The sequence below is a fragment of the Delphinapterus leucas genome, chromosome 3, assembly GCF_059928025.1.
Source record: "Delphinapterus leucas isolate spDelLeu-1000000601 "Yukka" chromosome 3, BTC_Dleu_Yukka2, whole genome shotgun sequence".
NCBI classification, from domain to species: domain Eukaryota; kingdom Metazoa; phylum Chordata; class Mammalia; order Artiodactyla; family Monodontidae; genus Delphinapterus; species Delphinapterus leucas.
The window spans coordinates 101,899,012-101,917,591 of NC_143131.1; the positions used below are offsets into that span (position 1 = coordinate 101,899,012).

General features: G+C 39.1%; 1 protein-coding gene across 1 annotated transcript; it reads right to left on the reverse strand.

Annotated features, from left to right (window-relative positions):
* Positions 1 to 506: 506 nt before the first annotated feature.
* LOX (lysyl oxidase) lies at positions 507 to 15,452 on the reverse strand. The gene is made up of 7 exons (XM_022588666.2): positions 14,340 to 15,452; positions 13,878 to 13,986; positions 12,668 to 12,805; positions 11,276 to 11,432; positions 7,726 to 7,821; positions 7,252 to 7,367; positions 507 to 4,105 (listed from the first exon to the last, which is right to left on the reverse strand). The coding sequence occupies exons 1-7, from the start codon at positions 14,959 to 14,961 to the stop codon at positions 4,099 to 4,101; spliced, it is 1,245 nt and encodes a 414-aa protein (XP_022444374.1). The 5' UTR covers positions 14,962 to 15,452; the 3' UTR covers positions 507 to 4,098.
* Between the last annotated feature and the right edge of the window lie 3,128 nt (positions 15,453 to 18,580).

The following is an 18,580-nucleotide window of genomic DNA, read 5'->3' on the forward strand; positions in this document are numbered from 1 at the left end:
TACTTTGCCTGCAAGAGCTCCTTAAAGGTGAATTGTTCGTGGGTTAATTTTTCAAATTGTCCTCCCAAAACACTTGCCCACAGTTTGGGGCCTGTTTGTCCTCTCAGGTTACCAGCTTCCAGGCTAATCTGGTACACGTTTAAATAAGGATTACTAAGATAGCAATATTTTCCTTCATATGAATAATTTGTATCTAGAGCTGGATGTGTCCCGTGGGTGTATATATGCTCTTGTATATTTCTAAGAAATGCTAATCAAAACAGAGAGTGGTTATTCTTACAATGCTTGCTCTGCATCCTTGGAAGTGGTTGGTAATGATGACAAACATTAGAATCTGTTCATGTATGATAGTTTCTTTTTAAAACGTCAGCTAGATTTTTATCCATCACAGACAAGTTTCAAGTCATGTGAGCTTGTTAAATAATTTGTTAATACAAAAGGCAATTAAGCAAAACCACCAACCATACACATGGCTTTAAGATCTTAATCTAAAGTGAAATTCATATCATTTATTTATATGTAACAATAAATGACCACTCTAGACACTTGAAATCATTTATTCAAGGCATTTTTACATAATCTTGCAATCATAGTGTAGGCATATAATAAAAGAATGTGAGAGTGTAAAGAAGAATATAAAGCCAGTGTCTGGGCATTTAAAATAAGAGCTCTTCAAAAAAGTTAAAAATGTTTTACAACTAGAATTCCTGAAAAATTTGGGAGAAACTAAAACTTCATTAAAAACATTACAATACCAAATCACATGTTACTCAGTTCATAGCAAGCAGTTATATATTAAATGTTTATATCCTGTGAGCTAAGACAACACATTTTACATTCAAGTTGAAATAATTCAGCACCATTTTGGCTAGAAGGTTAAATGAAATGCTTTAAGTGTTCAAAAGTGGCCCAGGACTTTTGGTAGCTGGGAATGAAATATGGCTATTGATTGAATATATTGATTATGAATATGAATTCTAAACATAAAAAATATAGAAAAGGGTAATTTTTACTTATCAGTTATACTGTTAACTATCAAAACAAGCTATTTTTAAAACAAAATATCTTCTGACCATAAATTCAATATTTTAACAAATTTGGTAAAGATAAATTCTTAGTACCATGATAATTTTAGTGAACTGCATTTCCTCTACAATCTAAGTATTGGGAACGTTTATGAGTGTGATTATCTCCTATGAGGTCAAGGAGAAAAAAATTGTTCATTATTAAAAATAATGCCTAGTGAATAATTAGATGATAGCAATTGTGAATAAAGTCATTATGTAAAAATATAAAGATTTCCTGGAAATAGGCAAGTTATGTGTTTGTATGTTATGGTACTGTTGCGAGACTGAATCCTAGCCTCAAAGGTCAAGACATCTTTAATACAGACTGTGGTCTGAATAATTATGAGGCCACTAATATGGCATGTGGAAGACTCACTAAGTTATCTTCCCATTTAGCCAACTTTTTCACAGTTCTTATTAGTTTAAAAACCAGTCTCTTTTCAGTACTCAACATTCTTTGTATCATTTCTACTTCCTATTTAAAAGATTTTTTATTTGGAGTTTGGTAAGACTAGATTATTCATTATCTGTGAGTCTTGGTGGTTATTCAGAGAAGAGATTACTTGAGGTTCAAAAATATTGAGTGTTAAATCAATACTTGTGAGTTATGTGGGAGTGTTTAGGGGTGGGGAGGAATATTTATATAAGGAATAAGTGAGAATCTTTAGCCTCTTAATCGAAACTGTTTTTTTCTAAAATCAACGAAATAGTATGTGTTACATTTAAAAGGCAGACACTTCAGGGGTTGGAAACATAGTTTTAACTATTAGTAACACGTACATGCATATATCTATTCATTTTTAACATTTTCTTTAATAAACTATGGTCATGAAAAACAATAGTGCTTAAAACAGAAATTCTTTTAGACATGTACTTATGATGTTAAAAATGAAGTAAGCTGAACCTCATGGGTTATAATGACATTTCGAATACTTATTGAGGTTAGGGACAATCATTTTCATATCCCAATGCCTAGCATGTGAGTGCCTAGTGTATATTAGGCCTTTAAATGATGATGGATGTACAGATAGATGGAAGGCCCATGGAATGATAGTAAATACATCTTCTCATATGTATCCAAAGGCCATGATATTAGCTAGTTTTTAGTATAGGGGTAAGAATCTTAATGAAATGATAGGTCTTAAATCTGTAGATGCCAGTCTGGCTCAGTATTAATACTGACAGTAGTTTTTGTTTTTAAAAAAGCAAGTATATTAAAATATCTCTATTAGAAAAGATTACAACTTAAAAGGATCGTTCTACAATCTTAAAACTAAAAGCAATTTAAGGCAAAGAGGTACATCAAAGAAGCTATTCCATAGCTCAGATACTAGCTCAGTGGAAGTTCTGGGTCTCTATCAAGCTGTCTGTATTGTCTCTTGGTAAGTGTGTGCCCTGGCAGATGAGGATCATGTGGCCCACTCTATCTGCCCTTGATTACTGTCCATCTCTAGCCCCTCTTGCCTTGCTAGGCACTCGTTGAGTGCAGAACGGTTACTTATAGCTGGTGTTGACATTACAGCTCTATGACATATTATACAGGGATGCCAACTCACTTTTAAATTCTACCTAATGTGTCCTGGCACTGGAAATACCTTGCTTGAGATTTTAATACTGGTTAAGGGAGGAAAATTTCTGCTTAAGCACCACTAACTTAAAAGTGTAATTTGATTTCTTTCTGTACCTTTTGAATCTCAGAAAAATAGAAATTCTCCAAATTCTGTTGTGGCACATGGTTTCACAGTTTAAAATAAAATCACAGCTGTCTCAGGCAACACAGTCCTTGGTTTTGCAGAAAGTTGTTTTTTCTTTCCTTATTGACCAACATCTCAAGTATATAATGCTATGTGCTTTGCTAATTTGTATTATATTTCAGACACACACAAAAAAACATGTATGACTGATTCCTGGATGACCTAGGATAATGTTCTTGTATCCATATACATTGTCATTTATTCTGGATAATTTAAAATTTTTCAGTCTTATTCTTTTTAAAGCTGATCATTTAAAAAATGTAGAAAAGTTGAAAATCCTAAGGTGTTTTTCATTAATATTTCTAAGTATTTTAGAGACAGTTGTGGTTTGGGGGACTTGTTTGAATGATTTTCATGTAAGCAAGGAAATTCTTTTGGCTAATAGTTTAATATACTTAAATGCATACTATCTCTGGATGTATTACATCTATCATCAGAATGACTTCCCATTGACACAGTTGTCCTATGTATAGCAGTCCCCAGAACAGTAATTTTAAGAATGCCAATTAAAAGGTCTCTGCCCGTAGGAAAACTAAAGAATAGAGGGGAGCATCAACAAAGGTCAGACACGAGTTGGGCAGCTCAATTACTTAATTCATTCCAAAACAAAAGCTGACTTAAGTCAGAATGAAATTTTACACTTGACAGAAAGAAAGGAGTTTATCTACTAATTTTAAAATGTAAACATAAATTTTATATAGGGTGTAACTATCTGAATACATATATTGCCATTTCTCTGCTATATAGTAATATTTCTTGACACCAATGGTAACGTGTTTGTTCCTTCCTCAGTACCAAATGTGTCCATATCTATTTAAACAGTAGGAGCCTCATTTCTAAAGTAATCTATTCTAGGACATATATAAGCCAGTTATTATTATGGTTCACTAAAGTTTCAGAACTTTAGAAAATTCTCAGTTTAAAATAATTTTGACTCATTCACTGAAATATTTTTTTTCGTTTTGCACTATAATTTCAGAAGGAGCATAAGAAATTTGGATTTCTTTGAAAGAGCCAAGTGTGCAATTACAGACTTGAAACACTGCGTTAATTCACAAAGTAATGTGAATGATAATATTAAAAATTTCCAAAATAATGCCGATTTAAATGTTCAAAATCCAGTTATGTGCTTTGTTACAAAACAGTCCAAACAAAAATTCCTTTGTTGTTTTCTGTTCTCTCTTTCAAAATACATGAATCCTACTGAAGTTAATCTATTTTTTCCCACTTCAGAACACCAGGTACTGATTTATCCATTGGAAGTTTTGGCTTGCTTTCTAATACCTAGATTAAGAAAACAAAATAAGACAAGTTATTAACCTGATAATACTCTGAATGAGTATAGTAGACAAGTTTAAAGTCACCTTTTTAAAATATGTGTCTGTGTATACAGATAGATGGATAGATAGATAGCAATTTCCCTCAACCAAAGCAATAGTCACCTTCTGAAATTATCCATTAATACATTATTTTAATACTGATTTGAAGAAAGTGACTATGTCAGTAGCAGAAAGTGTATGCCTGATACCTACAAACTTGATGTTTAGAGTTAAAAGAAATCCTCTGAAACAATCAAGGCTAAAGCAGGATGTATAGGAACAGCAGCCCTGGCCCGGTGAGTTCACTCCTTGCAGCAAGTGTGGCATGTCCACTAAGAAGCAGGTTCATGACCTCTGCACTGTCCTGCATTAGTCCTTTCCCAGCATGGTTCTGGATGTAGAATGTTACATTAGCAGGAGGAGACTGGGTCAAAGCCAATAAACCTAATATTGTATTTATATTGTGATCATAGATCCCCACATAAATGAAATAAGAATCACTTAGTCCAAATCATAAACCATCAGTTTCCAAATAGTCATTTCTATGAAAAAAGAACTTAATCATGGTATCTTAGAATTGAACTGGGCCACAGAGTTACCTGGTTCATACGTTGGGTTTACAGTGAGGAAGATGAGGGAGATAGGACACATCAAAGGCACACACTTTCTTACTGGGTGGTTTTTACACACCAATAGAATGCTCTCAAATATTTGATTAGCATGAAAAACAATCGGTGAACTAAGAGATGATGTGTCTTTAAGAGTTAAAAAAAAGTACAATAACGTTACCAAGGGAATCACACACACTTGCTTACAGAGCCATGGACTGACCACATGGCTTTAGGCAAGATACACACCTTGCTCAAGAAACTTCAAAGACTCCCCGTGGCCACCAGGATGAAGTTCAAACATTTTAGCTTGCTCTTCAGTGCTCGCTTTGATCTGGTCCCAAATTTTCCATTCTTTTTGCCCATGAAACTTATGCCTTAGCCAGACTAGAAGACTTGCTTTTCCAAACATGCCCTGCAATTTCTTCTTGCCATGCAGTTGCAGGTGATGTTGACTCCTCCCAGCATGCCCTTCCTTAACTCTCTCCAGTGCAGTCCTCCTCAGCCCTCAAGGCCCAATTCAAATGCTGTCCTAAAGCCACTCCTGAATCTCAGCCAGAGAAAATTTCGCCTTCCTCTGAACTCTGATCCCTACCAAGGGAGGCGAAAGTGAAAGTCAAAATATAAGAGGTGAGCATCATTCTAAAGGTGAGGGTTTCTTTCGCAAGTCAAGGTTTCTGTACTTCTCCCATTATTTTCCACTTGTAGAGAAGTATGAGCTCGTTATTTTATTACAAATGACTACCTGTGGGTCCTTTCATTTTTTCATATTTTCATCTGATCAATATTGCTCATTAAAATTTTACATCAACCACTCTTGCAATTTATAGTCAGTGACAAGTGGCTAAAAAAAGAGAAAGAAACTATGCTGGAACAAAATAATTTTTATTTGTTCTAAATATCCAGCAATACCCAATTCAGTGGATTCTACTGATGACAAGCAAGACACCTTCTATACAACAACAGAATCACCTCACCAGACCTTTTCCTCATGGGAGGGCAGCAGTTGTACCTGAGAGTCACTTAGCTTATTGTAGCAGAGGTCATCCTGTTTTGACTGCATTTTATTTTACCCCCCACCATGGAATTTTCATATTGTATCAAAAATGAAAGTGCCAATGAATACATAATGAGTGAATAAATTAAGGAATTATAAAAATTAAGGGAAATTAATCCACTTATTTTAAATTATTTTACTTTAAGTTCCTCCTCTTCTGGGGATTTTCAGTTATACGGTGATCAGCTCCGCACAATATGGGCCATAAACAGCCAGGTTTTCTGTATTTTGGGCATGTTCAGAAGAATATACTTGATAATCTTCTTTCAGTGCGACACCTTTGCTGTCATAGACTACATCTGTCTCTAATGCTATGATGACACTTAAAAAGCACAGGCTTTGCTCCTCTATGGAAATAAGGAAAAGGCTCCCCTCCAAGATGAATGTAGCCCAATGCACTTTAAGCTCCACCTTCCTCCTGGCTACGATCCCCAGTAGTGGGCAAAATATGCACAACCAGATAGGTTTATCTGTACTTTGGAAAGCCCACAAACTACAGGTTCATCTGCAGCAACCACTTGGTTTGTGTAGCAGGGAGAAATTTCTATAAATTTTAAGTTTCTAGTGTAGCTCTGTTAGACACCTTTCTGCATGATCCATAGGCACTCACTGGTGCCTCTCACATCACAGCAAAGCTGACATGTGTTCAGTATCACTCTAATGGTGTTCTTGTGTTGGGAAGGTATCACTCACAGGTGGCATATGTAGTTAGAATCTATAACCCAGCATCACTAGAGCAGGCAGTGCTTAAGGGGTCAAGGTGGGACAGAGAGACAAGAACGCAAAACTACCCTTTAATTACTCTCCTCAAAGCACCACACCTGCAATATTTACATGCTGGGATTCCTTCTAAGATTTCATTCAAGGAAGGGTTTCAGGACTAGGAAAATTATGAAGGCACCTCCATACAAGCCTCCTTTTGCAGGGTATTTCCCTATTACTTGTGTTTGTAGAACTCAAATATGTGAAATCTTGATTTCTACAGAACAGGTGGTCTGACCTCTTCAGCTGCATGCTTTAAGACAGTCGCTTTCAAAGTATACTTTGAAGAACTCTAGGAATTTCTTCAGGGCTCCTTCATGGACTATGGGGAAGAGGCAGGGAACCCAACTCTCTGGGCTCCCACAAGGTTATCCACACTGCATATTGCATATTTTACAGACTCAGCTGCCATAGACTTTGAGGGTAAACAATGTGCTCTGTGTCTTGTCTTAAAAGCTAAGTTTCAGGGTGATAAAAACCTGAGTACATCCCCTTCTCCATTCTCTAGCATTATCAAAAAAAGATCAGCTCTAATTATGTTATAGTACAGAAGCTGCCGTTTTCTACCTTTGGTCTATTTTACAAGGAAGCTGCAGTAGTAGTGAAAACAAACGTGTATAATGCCTATCAATGAACTAAAACTCATTGTCAGGAGAATTACTTAGCTAGGCAAATAGGACTCACGGTGAAATTGTGCAGCCCGAGGCATATGCATGATGTCCTGTGTAGCGAATTTCACAGCGGACGACATTGTTGGTATAGTCTGACTCAGGCACCAGGTAGCTGGGGTTCACACTGACCTAGGCAACATAAACATCATCTGTGTTTCAGATTTTATTAGCAGTGTTTACTGGTTAATTTCTTCCTATTTTCACAGGGCTAGAACAGAGGCAATGTGCTCCAACTAAATCAAGCAGGGAGGGGGTGTAAGTTAGGCACGTGGTTCAACTCTGGAGAAGTTATCGAAGGAGGCTGTATATTTTTCCCTAAAGTTCTTTCAAATAAGCATTTTTAAAATATATCTAGGTTGGTTTAGAGGTACTTCTGGAAGATGTATAATTGCTTGAAGGACCGTGATTATTTAACATTGGAATCCAGAGAAGAGGCCCATGAGTTGCAACTGAAATAAATTATGGGTACATATTCAAAGTTCTCTACCTTTAGAATATAGTTTCCAGGTTTTACATCTGTAATATCAATCCATTGGCAGTCTATGTCTGCATTATAGGTATCATAGCAGCCAGGACTCAGCCCCTGAAACAAATAAAATTCAAAAATTAAAAAGATGGTATATGGCTAGAATGTGCTAAAGAATATGCTTATTATTTGCAAATTAAATTTTAAGTTAGTACTTACAAGAGTTTGACATAAAACTATACTTATATTGCATCTCCTTTGAGAAGTATATATTACTCAGCCTTATAGCACCTCCAGCTAAAAAAAATACAGGACTAATATAAGTAGTAGTACATCTCGCTTCTTAAAATTGTCATAAATCACTAGTGATAAATACAATCTTAAGTGACAAAATAGGCCTCTACCAAAATTCTTGAATATTACCAGTTCAGGAATAAAGGCCATGTAATAATCAACTTGACTCAAATGTCTTGTTATCAGTGGAACTCTCTCCAATTTCCCTTCTTGGAAATTACCTTCCTATACTCTGAATATCCAAGATACTCTGTGTATAGATTTTATGGTATTTATCCTTCTCTCCTCTATATTAAAATCATACTATATAAGAATATATCTAACTAGAGATTGTAAGCTCCCCAAGGACAGAGTCATATTGCATTTTTGAATAGTTAACACTTATGAACTATGTATTATATGCCAGGATCAATTAAACATGTTAAATATATAAATTTAATTCTCACAACTACACGAGGCAGGAGGTAGTATTAACCCATTTTACAAATAAAGAAACTGAGGCACTATAAGGTCAAACAGCTCACACAAGAATATACAGCTAGTTAATGGCTGAGCTGGTTTTGAGTTTAGGCATTTGGGGTCCAGGGTCCCTGATTGTAACCACCACACTATGTTCTTTTTCACATCATCACTGAATATTTTGTTGTATTAAAGGGATGATTGCCACATCAACTCTACTTGCAAAGATAGTCACTTCAATCAGTAAATGAGTGCCTTCTACAGGCTGAGAAGAGAAAAACACCACTAAGATATGGTCCTTGCTCTCCAGAAAGGTATAGCCTGGTGAAATTTGCTCAAATTGGAGTCCATAGGTATATTCTTGATTCCACTGGTTCTTCATCAGACGTTTTAACTGTTGTATTTGCAGTCTAACACTAATCAAAATGAATTAAAAAGTATAGGCTAGAATCATTTAAACTCAATACCACGATTTAATTTCAGCAACCAAAATTGTTTGGTGCTTAAGATCACCTTGGTCACCAGAGAGATGGCAGAATCATCTAAAGCGTGTTCTACTAGTGCTGGTTTGCCTGTGGTTTGATTTGGGAAGAATGGGGGAGAACTGTGCTCTCATCCAGCACACAGTAGTACAGATAGGCCAAACTCAAAAAGTACCTGTGCCACAGCAGTGAGAACCATTTTCCCACTTTGGTCCATACCAACTTGTGATCATTCGTTAACCTTATGTTGAGTAGTAAATATATTATGAAGAATTTTCTGTTTCTGATTTCCAGCACATAATTCTGATTCTGGCACATAATATATATTCAATAAGTGTTAGCTATTATTGTCGCTACTACTACTGCTACTACTACTACCACCACCTTCATGGCACTGTAAGGGATTCACTGGATTAGATACCCATTTAAGACTGGTTTAAATAATGCTACAATGCTTATCTTACCTTTAAGTGAACAAAAGAACTTTAAGGAATGCTGAAATTGCCACTCTACCTTACTCAAGTGGCAGAATTTAAGTATAAGCTTTGATTATTTGAACTGGCAAACAAGAAAGTTTTTCAGGGCAGTAAGCAAACAGGCATTTCCTGTATTCAAACTTTGAAAACTTTTAAAAAAATGTAGAACCTTAGCCAAGCCTGTATAGATTAACTATTCGGTTTTAGCAAAACATAACTGTTTGTTACATAAATTAATGAGGTTAATGTAACTTTCTAGTTTCGTATATATTTAATATGTAAATTTGTTATCTAAGAACTTATATCAAAGTATAAATATAAAGAAGTCACATCTAGTATTACTTTTGGATACATTTAAAAACTTTATAATACAACTAATCTAAGTCAATACTGGGACTTTGTGAGAATTTTTTTTTTCCCTTTAAATGAAGCCCATGTTCAAGAAACACCAGTCTAGTGAAAAACACAAATACATTAGTCATTTGTAGTGTAAGACCTAGTGAATAATGGTTAAATAGGACACAAACGGAGGATAATTAACAAGAAAACTACCTAGCTGATTTCACTTCATTATAAACAGAAACGAACACACCATTGTAAAGCAATTATACTCCAATAAAGATGTTAAAAAAAAAAAAAAGGAAGCTACCACATAAAAAGAAGTAGGGTCACCCCCCACGGAACTGGGGGACTCACATGCTATAAATACCTATAGTCTTAGATTCAAATATTTCAGCAGTGAGCTGTCCAGAGTGCCTCTTTTTCTAAAGGAAGAAAATAAACTCCAGGTCCACTGCACAGGTGGGTGCTGTGGGACTTAGAGATCACTGAGTGAAAAGGAAGAAAATAAACTCCAGGTCCACTGCACAGGTGGGTGCTGTGGGACTTAGAGATCACTGAGTGAAAAGGGGACCTCTGTATACACATATGTGTAATGTGTGGGTAGGTTACATCTCTTTTGCTTAAAGAGTAAGTGCTGCCCCAGGGCGAGAGGAATTGAACTCTTACCCCTCCAATTGCTATGATGTTGTAAGCTGAGAGAAAGAAGCAACGATAACATTTAGGTCACCAGAAAGCTTCCTGCCACAGCCCTGGAATTTGCTTCCCAAGATGCCAGCTGCTGATCCTTTTGTGCCCTGAGTTATGTACATTCACTACTCCCTGCCAAGATTTCCGCTGGAGTAAAATTATAATGTCCTTTTACAAATTAGGGTTTCTTATGGAAATACTGGCACAGCTTTTAAATGACACACATTTTCCCATTATAAGACATACAAACTGCTTAGGACAGCACTCTTTTTAAAAATCCATCCAAAGGACATCTGACATCAGTTATACCGTAGGTTTAAATATATATGCATGGAGAAAGAAACTGTGTCCTCTGCTCTTCTTCATATGATTAAAAGAGACATTTTTAAAAGTACTTTTTAAGAAACTTATTTTCTGGCCTTTTGCTAATCCCAATCACCATTCTATTTTTAGTTTAATAGGTAGAGGGAGGAATAGTTTTGCAGGTGACAAAACAGAGATATCTAAACAATTGCTTACCAATCAAGTTAAAGAATACAGAATGAGTGCAGAAACTGGAAACCATTAGGATTTTTTCAGATAATAAACTACTGCTTTTCACTGTAGAACATAACAGGTAGGCACATTGACTTTCTGTGATGATGAAATACTTTAAAAGTAATTTGGATCATCAAGCCATCCCTTTCCTTTTCCCAATAATTTACCATATGGATTAGATGACCCCCTAAATAAAATAGTTTTTTTTTAAAAAAGACAGCCTGCAGGAAAGAAAATAGAAGACTGTTTTCTCTCTGAAGCCTGTGGGTTCTTGATTCCAGGTTGCCACCCTACCTGTGTGTGTGCAGTACATGCAAACCGCCTATGGTAGCCGTAGTCACAGGATGTGTCCTCAAGACAGAAACTTGCTTTGTGGCCTTCAGCCACTCTCCTCTGGGTGCTGGCATCAAGCAGGTCATAGTGGCTGAATTCATCCATGCTGTGGTAATGTCTAATGTCCCACACAACACAGAGACAGTGGTCAGTAACATACAGAGAAAGCAACGAGGATTCTAGATGACATCCGCACTGCTTCCTGCACTTGTTTTCACATCAAAATTGAGATCAAGTTGATCTTCTTAAAGGTAGATTCATGCTAGATTTTTTTTCCAGGACAAAAATCTATCAAAATTATAAGGCTTTAACTTTGCTACTAGGAAAAAAAGACCTACTTTGAGTATGTTGCTTTTCTATTTCACTCTGTTTTATATTTGAATATTAAATAGAGATAGTAAATTATCTTTGTTTAAGTGAAACTTGCCATATGTTCTCTAGTATATCTCCTTTGGCTGCCACTACCAATGCTTCATTCCAAAATAGAAGAGCACTTGTCTCTTGGGAGGTTTCTGTGAAATTTTAAAAAATTGTGTTCTCACACATTTAAAATCCTTACTAAAATGCAAAGGAGAAATAAAGGCATGTTTTATCCACCATTATTATTTAACTAGTATAAACTTTTATTTAGAAATAACTCTTTTATCAGCAAATTAGGTGCTCACATCTATTTTCCTCCTTTCATTAAAGTGAAGGTGCTGAGCTGTTCATCTTCTCACATAAGGAAAGAACAAGAAGAAATGGCTTGAACTATAGAAAGTTTAAGGGCACAAAACAGGATTTCCTGGCAATAGACACCTAGGCAAGTTACCAAGTCAAACTATAGAATTACCTTATGTAAAAATATTTAAATTTAGGATAAAACAAGCAACTACCTTTTGCTTGGGTTTGATACAGGCCTTTTAAAAGATTGAGGTAGGCCCTTCTCAGTTCATGGAGTAAATCATCTACATCTTTCTTTGAGAATGGTATCTGAATCCTTTTCATAATGTGTGATCTTTATTAAATGCTATGAAATGCTAACTAACTGTAGATGATCTTGACTGTAATAGGCTTTTTTAGAACTCTTACCTGTAGTATACTGGGATAAAATTCTAGCGAAGCTAATTGCTGTATCCTGTCAACAGTTTTAATAAGCTGGGCTTAGAGTTTCCAGTTTAAAAGATAACAGGATATAGTAGTTGATGTATTATTTTAAAGATAGATTTCCTAGATTATGTCAAATCACACAGAGAGAAATTCTAAATGTAAATAACAGCAATTTTCTCTCTTTGTGTAAGAATTTGTCATATCAAGAATCACCTGTAAAATGAAAAAGCAACTCAAAAGTACCCAAGAGGCCCATCCACTTACTGGTGACAACTGTGCCATTCCCAGGAATATCTCGGTCGGCTTGGTAAGAAATCTGATGTCCCTTGGTTTTTCACTCTTTGGGGAAATCTTAGCAGCACCCTGTGATCATAATCTCTGACATCTGCCCTGTATGCTGAGCTGTGATTTTGAAAAAAGAAACATTATTATTTTCACAGAATATTAACTAAAGACAAAATTACAAGCAAAACCTTTCCATTTTATAATGGTCACTACCCTCTTCCCCCAACTAGGCTATCAGTTCCAAGAGATCAGGGCATTTTGCATACATTTTTTTTCTTAAACAGTTAACTAAGATGTAAAGTGGGGAAGTAACTCTAATAAAAGAGTATTCCCAGATTAGATAAATAATTTAGTAACTATCTTTAAAACAACGGCATTACTGTAGTAATATCATAGGGAATGCAATGGTGTGTGGTGCAAGACTCTAGAATGAAGATGATGAGCTTGGATTTCTTCTTTTAGCTGGACAGTTATAAAGGAAGTAGAAGAAATTTACAAAATAAATTTTGTCTTATTTATTTTGTGTGACTATATATATTTAAATACTATTGATGACCTTATTTTACATTAAAAAATTTTTTATGCATCTTATCAAATCATCTTTTGCTCCCTCTGCTGGTTTCCCAGCAGCAAACTCAGGGAATTCCATTCCCCAAATTGCTAAGATTTTATTTTAGGACTAATGCAAAAACAAAGCTCTTGCTCATGCTCTTATTCTGGCTGAAGTAATACCAAAATAACTAAGTTAATTGTGGCTTCAAATAAAAGAAGAAAACTATGACACCCAATAAGGGGTGCCGTACTGGCAAAGTGGCTCCCAAACTTTTAAAGGGGTATTAACAAGCTCTTCCATTACAGTATTTTTTCCACGTTATAGTAGTTTAATAAAACCTTATTGGAAACAGTTGGCTCCACAGTTTAAGGATCTTGGAAAAAGAATAGGAGACACCCACACACACTCTCCAGGATAGGGTTTGTTTCATCTCCCTGACTTGTGCCACAGTTTGAAAGTCAGAACCCACAGAAATCTTCAAAATTGTAACTCTCCATCCAGGTCAGCATGCCCGGGAGAACACGTTCCACTTCCCAACTCCTGTCTGCACGGAACAAGAGTGGTCAGAACCAGGCACTTGGGCAGCACCCCCGGAACCAAGACGGAGGAGCTGGGCCGAGGAGATACAGCTGGTACCTGGCCAAGCAGTTTTCCTCCGCAGCGCATCTCAGGTTGTACATGGCCGTCTTTTGCACGTACGTGGACGCCTGGATGTAGTAGGGGTCGGGCACCAGGTCCGGAAGACCTAAACGTCAGCCAGGCGATAGGCAAAACAGTGAGACAACTCAGCGGCCCTCACCCTGGCTCCGGGTCCCTCCATGTCCCGTACTCCTCACCCTTCACCCAGCCGGACTGTGGTTGTAGGGCTGCGCCTAGCAGAAGAATGGGGGACGCCGAGGGCTGCAAAGCAATGTGCAAAGAAAGCAGGAGGGGCCAGGCGCGCGGTTTGCAGCAGATTCCAGGGCTGCCTCTGCAGGAGCAGGGGGAGGGATGGGATCTGCATGGACTGAGGCCTGCCGCGCCCAGGCAGCCACGTCGGGGAGCCACAGAGTTGGGGAAAGGGTGCGCGGGTGTTTCCGGCGACTTGGGGGTGCTTACCATACTGGAAGTAGCCGGTGCCATATCCGGGCCGGTACCTGCTCCCAGGCCTGGGCCTTTCGTATGTGTCGTAGTAGTTGTAATAGGGGTTGTCGTCGGTGTACTTGTAGGGGTTGTACGGGTCGTCGCCCACCATGCCGTCCACGTCCACGCGGTTGGGCGGCCGCAGGTTACTGAGCGCTGGGAGCTCTCCTGGCGCCGTCTGGTTACCGGTGCGCGGGGCCCCAGACATTGAGTAGCCAGCTTGGAACCAGTGACGGGCGGCGGGCCTGGGGCGGCCAGCTGCGGCTCCAGACGAGCCGGCCGTCCGCGCCCGCGCCGCCACCGTGCGGTTGTTGCGGAGCAGCAAGATTGGCGTGCGCAGCTGCGGGGCGGTGGCGTTGGCGGCGCCCGGGGCGGTGGCGCCCGGGTCTCGCCGGCGTTGTGGCTGGTACTGCGAGCCCAGGCTCAGCAAGCTGAACACCTGCCCGTTGTTCTCCCATTGGATCTTCTGGCGCCAGGCGCCCGGAGCCGCCGGCTGCTCGCGAGGCGGCTGCTGGTGGCCGGCGGCCGGCGGGGCGCAGCGCACGAGTGCGCAGAGCTGCAGCGGCCCGAGCAGGAGTGCGGTCCAGGCGTAGCGCATCGCTCCCTTTGCTGGATTGTCCCCGCTCCGGGAGGACGTAGCTCGGAGAAAAAAACAAAAAAAGAAAGACGGGGCTCAAATCACGAGAGGGAGGGAGAAATCTTCAACTAGGGAGGCGGACTGGGCTCGCGTCTATCTCAGTTCCCACCAAGCAGTGACAAGGATGGGCTGCAGACCCTCTCCAGTAAAGGCGGCTGCTGGGACGTGGCACTCGCCTCTCTCCTCTTTCTCAGTCCTTCTGGAAGGCGACGGGGAGCGGCGTGGCGGCCCCGGCGAACGGGCAGTGTCTGGAGTGAAGGAAGGAGGAGAGATTTTAAACTTTCTGGCACATTTGCAAAGTTACACAAGCCGTTCTGGCCCGGCCGCCCCTCCGCTATTTGTTCACGTAATGTGATTGGAAACGTGCAAGGCGGACAGCTCCTCGCCTCTGCCCCTCCCTCCCCTCCCCGTCTTGTCCTCCTCCCCCCAGACACGTTGCACAGGGAGCGTTAAGGGGAAAGAACAAAACGGAACACACATCCTGAGACACACTCTTAATCTGGGGCGAACATGCAGGAATTTCAAAAGACTCAGACAGGCAAAGCCAGCCAGGCCATGGGGCGACGCCAAAATATGCACGAAGAAAAATGCTATTAGGTCACCAGCCCTGCAGAGGCGGGAAGTCGGGAGGTGGGGAGGGTGCTGGGGGCGAGAGTCGGGGATGGGGGGAGGGGGGAGGGGGGAGGGGGAAAGTGGGCGGAGGAACGATTGTGACTAAGTTATCCATAAGGAGTTAACCAGACAAATTTCCACACGCCTCGCTTTTATGGGAAGCGCCTTCAGCAAATAAACCCCAAGATATCAAGTTTTGTTTTTCTGTGTGTAGGTAATATGAGAAATGGGTTACAAATTTATTTCCTCCAGTGAATATTTTAATAACCAAAAGTAAAATTTTACAGGGAACAAAGCCAGCTAACGCTGAAGTGATGAATAAACCTGTCTCTTTCAAAATGCAGGCCTGAATTGTACTTTAAGTGGAAGTGAAGAACCATCTTTCATTTCCACAGTGTCTCTCAGGAAGTTTCAGTAAAGAGGGCTAGAGCAAGTCTGCCCTAGCACTCAGAAGGCAGTTTCAAATATGCATTTCATCTGATTTTTTCTCTTTATATGTTTAATAAGGAGGTTTGACTTTGGATTAAAAAAAAAACTTAAATAACCATTTGTTAAATGTTGAAAAGTCAGTAAAGAATCCTTTGGTGTTTGATTGATCTTCCAAGCTAAACAAAGAGGTTGAGGAAGAAACAGCCTTGGGTTTCAGATTTTGGTAAAGAGAAGGGAATGGGAGTGGCCAGAAGAGAATGTGTAGGAGGCTGTGGGTAGGAGATAGGTAATGCTGACTGGAAAGGGATGCTTAATGGACGAGTTGTTCACATGCCACTCAGGGTTTGGGCAGTGCTGGAAGCATTTCAAAGAAAAATATTTAACGGCTTAATTTAAAACTACAGTCAGAACCAGGTTTTATTAACCTTTTAATTGGACTCATCATTGATTGGGCCATTGTCTAGATACACTTCAATATTCACCTATCACTGTTGGTCTCTGTCTCTTGATGATTAACCACCACATTTGGATTGTGTCGTGGACCTCTGCTGATTTGACTGCCCAACACACATTTCACTTGTTTTCTGGTCAGAACAACTGTATCTTCCTTTTGGAAACTTCCCCTACCCAGTTGCATGGTGGGACTGACTGAGCATTCGTGAGCCTTCCCCCACTTCAAACGGTGGTCATTAGACTCAAGCATGGCTAATCAAACCATCTCCCTAGAGTTCAGATCTTGAGCAGAAGTACACAAAGGTCAGAAATGTTGGAGCCCACTCTTCCCGCTAGTAAAGAAAGTTTCTGTGAGTTGTTGCTACACAGATTCCCCTTAAGGTGTCTTAGGCCAGTACCTTCGAAGACCTGGTTCTTCAGCTTTTCCTCCCATTCTTCCACTGCATTCCTTTGTGGCTTAATGTGGTCAGAGTCAATTTCTGTTGTTTACCACTCAAGAACCCTGACTGACACTAAGGTGAGGGTTGGCTGGTTCTCTCACGTAATCAGATCTCATGATTCTGAATCCAAGGTGATGCGTTTGGCTTTTACTGAGTCAAGTAAGATTTGCTCTGCTGTGTCCACACACCATCCTTGATCACAAACGGGTGTCAGGTGGAAGCTTGCCTATGGATTGCCAGATCTCTTACTTAAATGTTGAAGATAAAAATTCAAGTGCAAATCCCATGGATGATGACAGGTCAGCAGTGCTATCCCTCTGTATGAAGTTCAGAGACATCTCTAGCTATCATGTTATAGACTTGCGGCAGAACTTAAACTACTCAATTCCCCAAACGCACTAAGAGAAGGAGTAAAAAGAAGAAGCAGGTGTGTATAATTTGGATGGACGGGCCAAATTATAGGAGAATCAGGAAAGGAGAGAGTGTAATTATCTCTCATCAGAAAAATGTTCTATATTCACCCATGAAGAGCTCGTTCGCCAGGAAAGAGAAGCCCACAACTGCTAGGGCTTGACCACACGTTGCTGAGGGAAGACCTCTGCTATGGAGTTCAGACTGTCAGAGTGGCAAACCCGAGTGTCCCTTAATGGGAGGGTAGAAAATTTTTCCTGGATCTTGGATAAAATACTCTTGCTTCCAATCCTGGTGTTTACATAAAAAAGCTGTGTATCTTTGGACAGCTGACTTACTTTCCCTGGCTCTTAGTTTTATGTAGGATTCAAGGATTAACTCAAATCCTTTCTAAAGTATTTCCCTGTTTTAAAATCACTGATTTTTGTGAATAGCCAAGTAACTCCAGTTACTTTCAATTCATTCACTATAACGTTTCATTATGATTATTAATATTTAATTGAATAACTCCTTTAGTTGGACTTTAAAGCTTTGGATGTATTTTATGTGTGAGAGTGTGCAGACTGCCATTTTCCCTTTTTAAATATTTCCCTTCAGAAATTCAGTGTACATTTGTTTTACAAATATTTCTTGAATACAGTTATACTGTGAAGTGTAGTATACCGTAATGGTGATTTGCCCACCTGGGCACTCAATGAATGTCAGTTGATTAACTCATCAAAATTTATGGCTGAATGAAGTTCACCATTTTTTTCAAATTTGCTCCAACAGACTTAAAAATTTCTTGTCAGAATAAAATAACTAGAATAGTAATGTGTGCACTATTTATTTTCTTTTAAACACACAACAGTACTTTAGGGGGGAAAACACATTACCCTTTGTTATACTTCCTCATGAGATGGTTAGTTGCTTTTCTTTCTCTTCCCCTTTCTCTAAATTCTCTCTGCCTTATGACGCAGCCAGCTGAAAACAAACATGTGGCTAGCACATTGGGGACAATTGAAAGTGTTTGCAAACCCTGTGAGAGACAGTCTAGCCACACATTGTGCCTTCTGTTCAATGACAAAGCTATTATTCACAAAATTGGAGAAACTACAGTTCCTTCTACTCAACACTGAAATAATCATGAATCATGACAATAATAACTGCAGCTACATCAAGATACCTTTGCTTTTAGCTTTAGTAAGATCCATAGCTGATTCCACTTTGACTCTGAGATCTTCTTTTGTGGACAA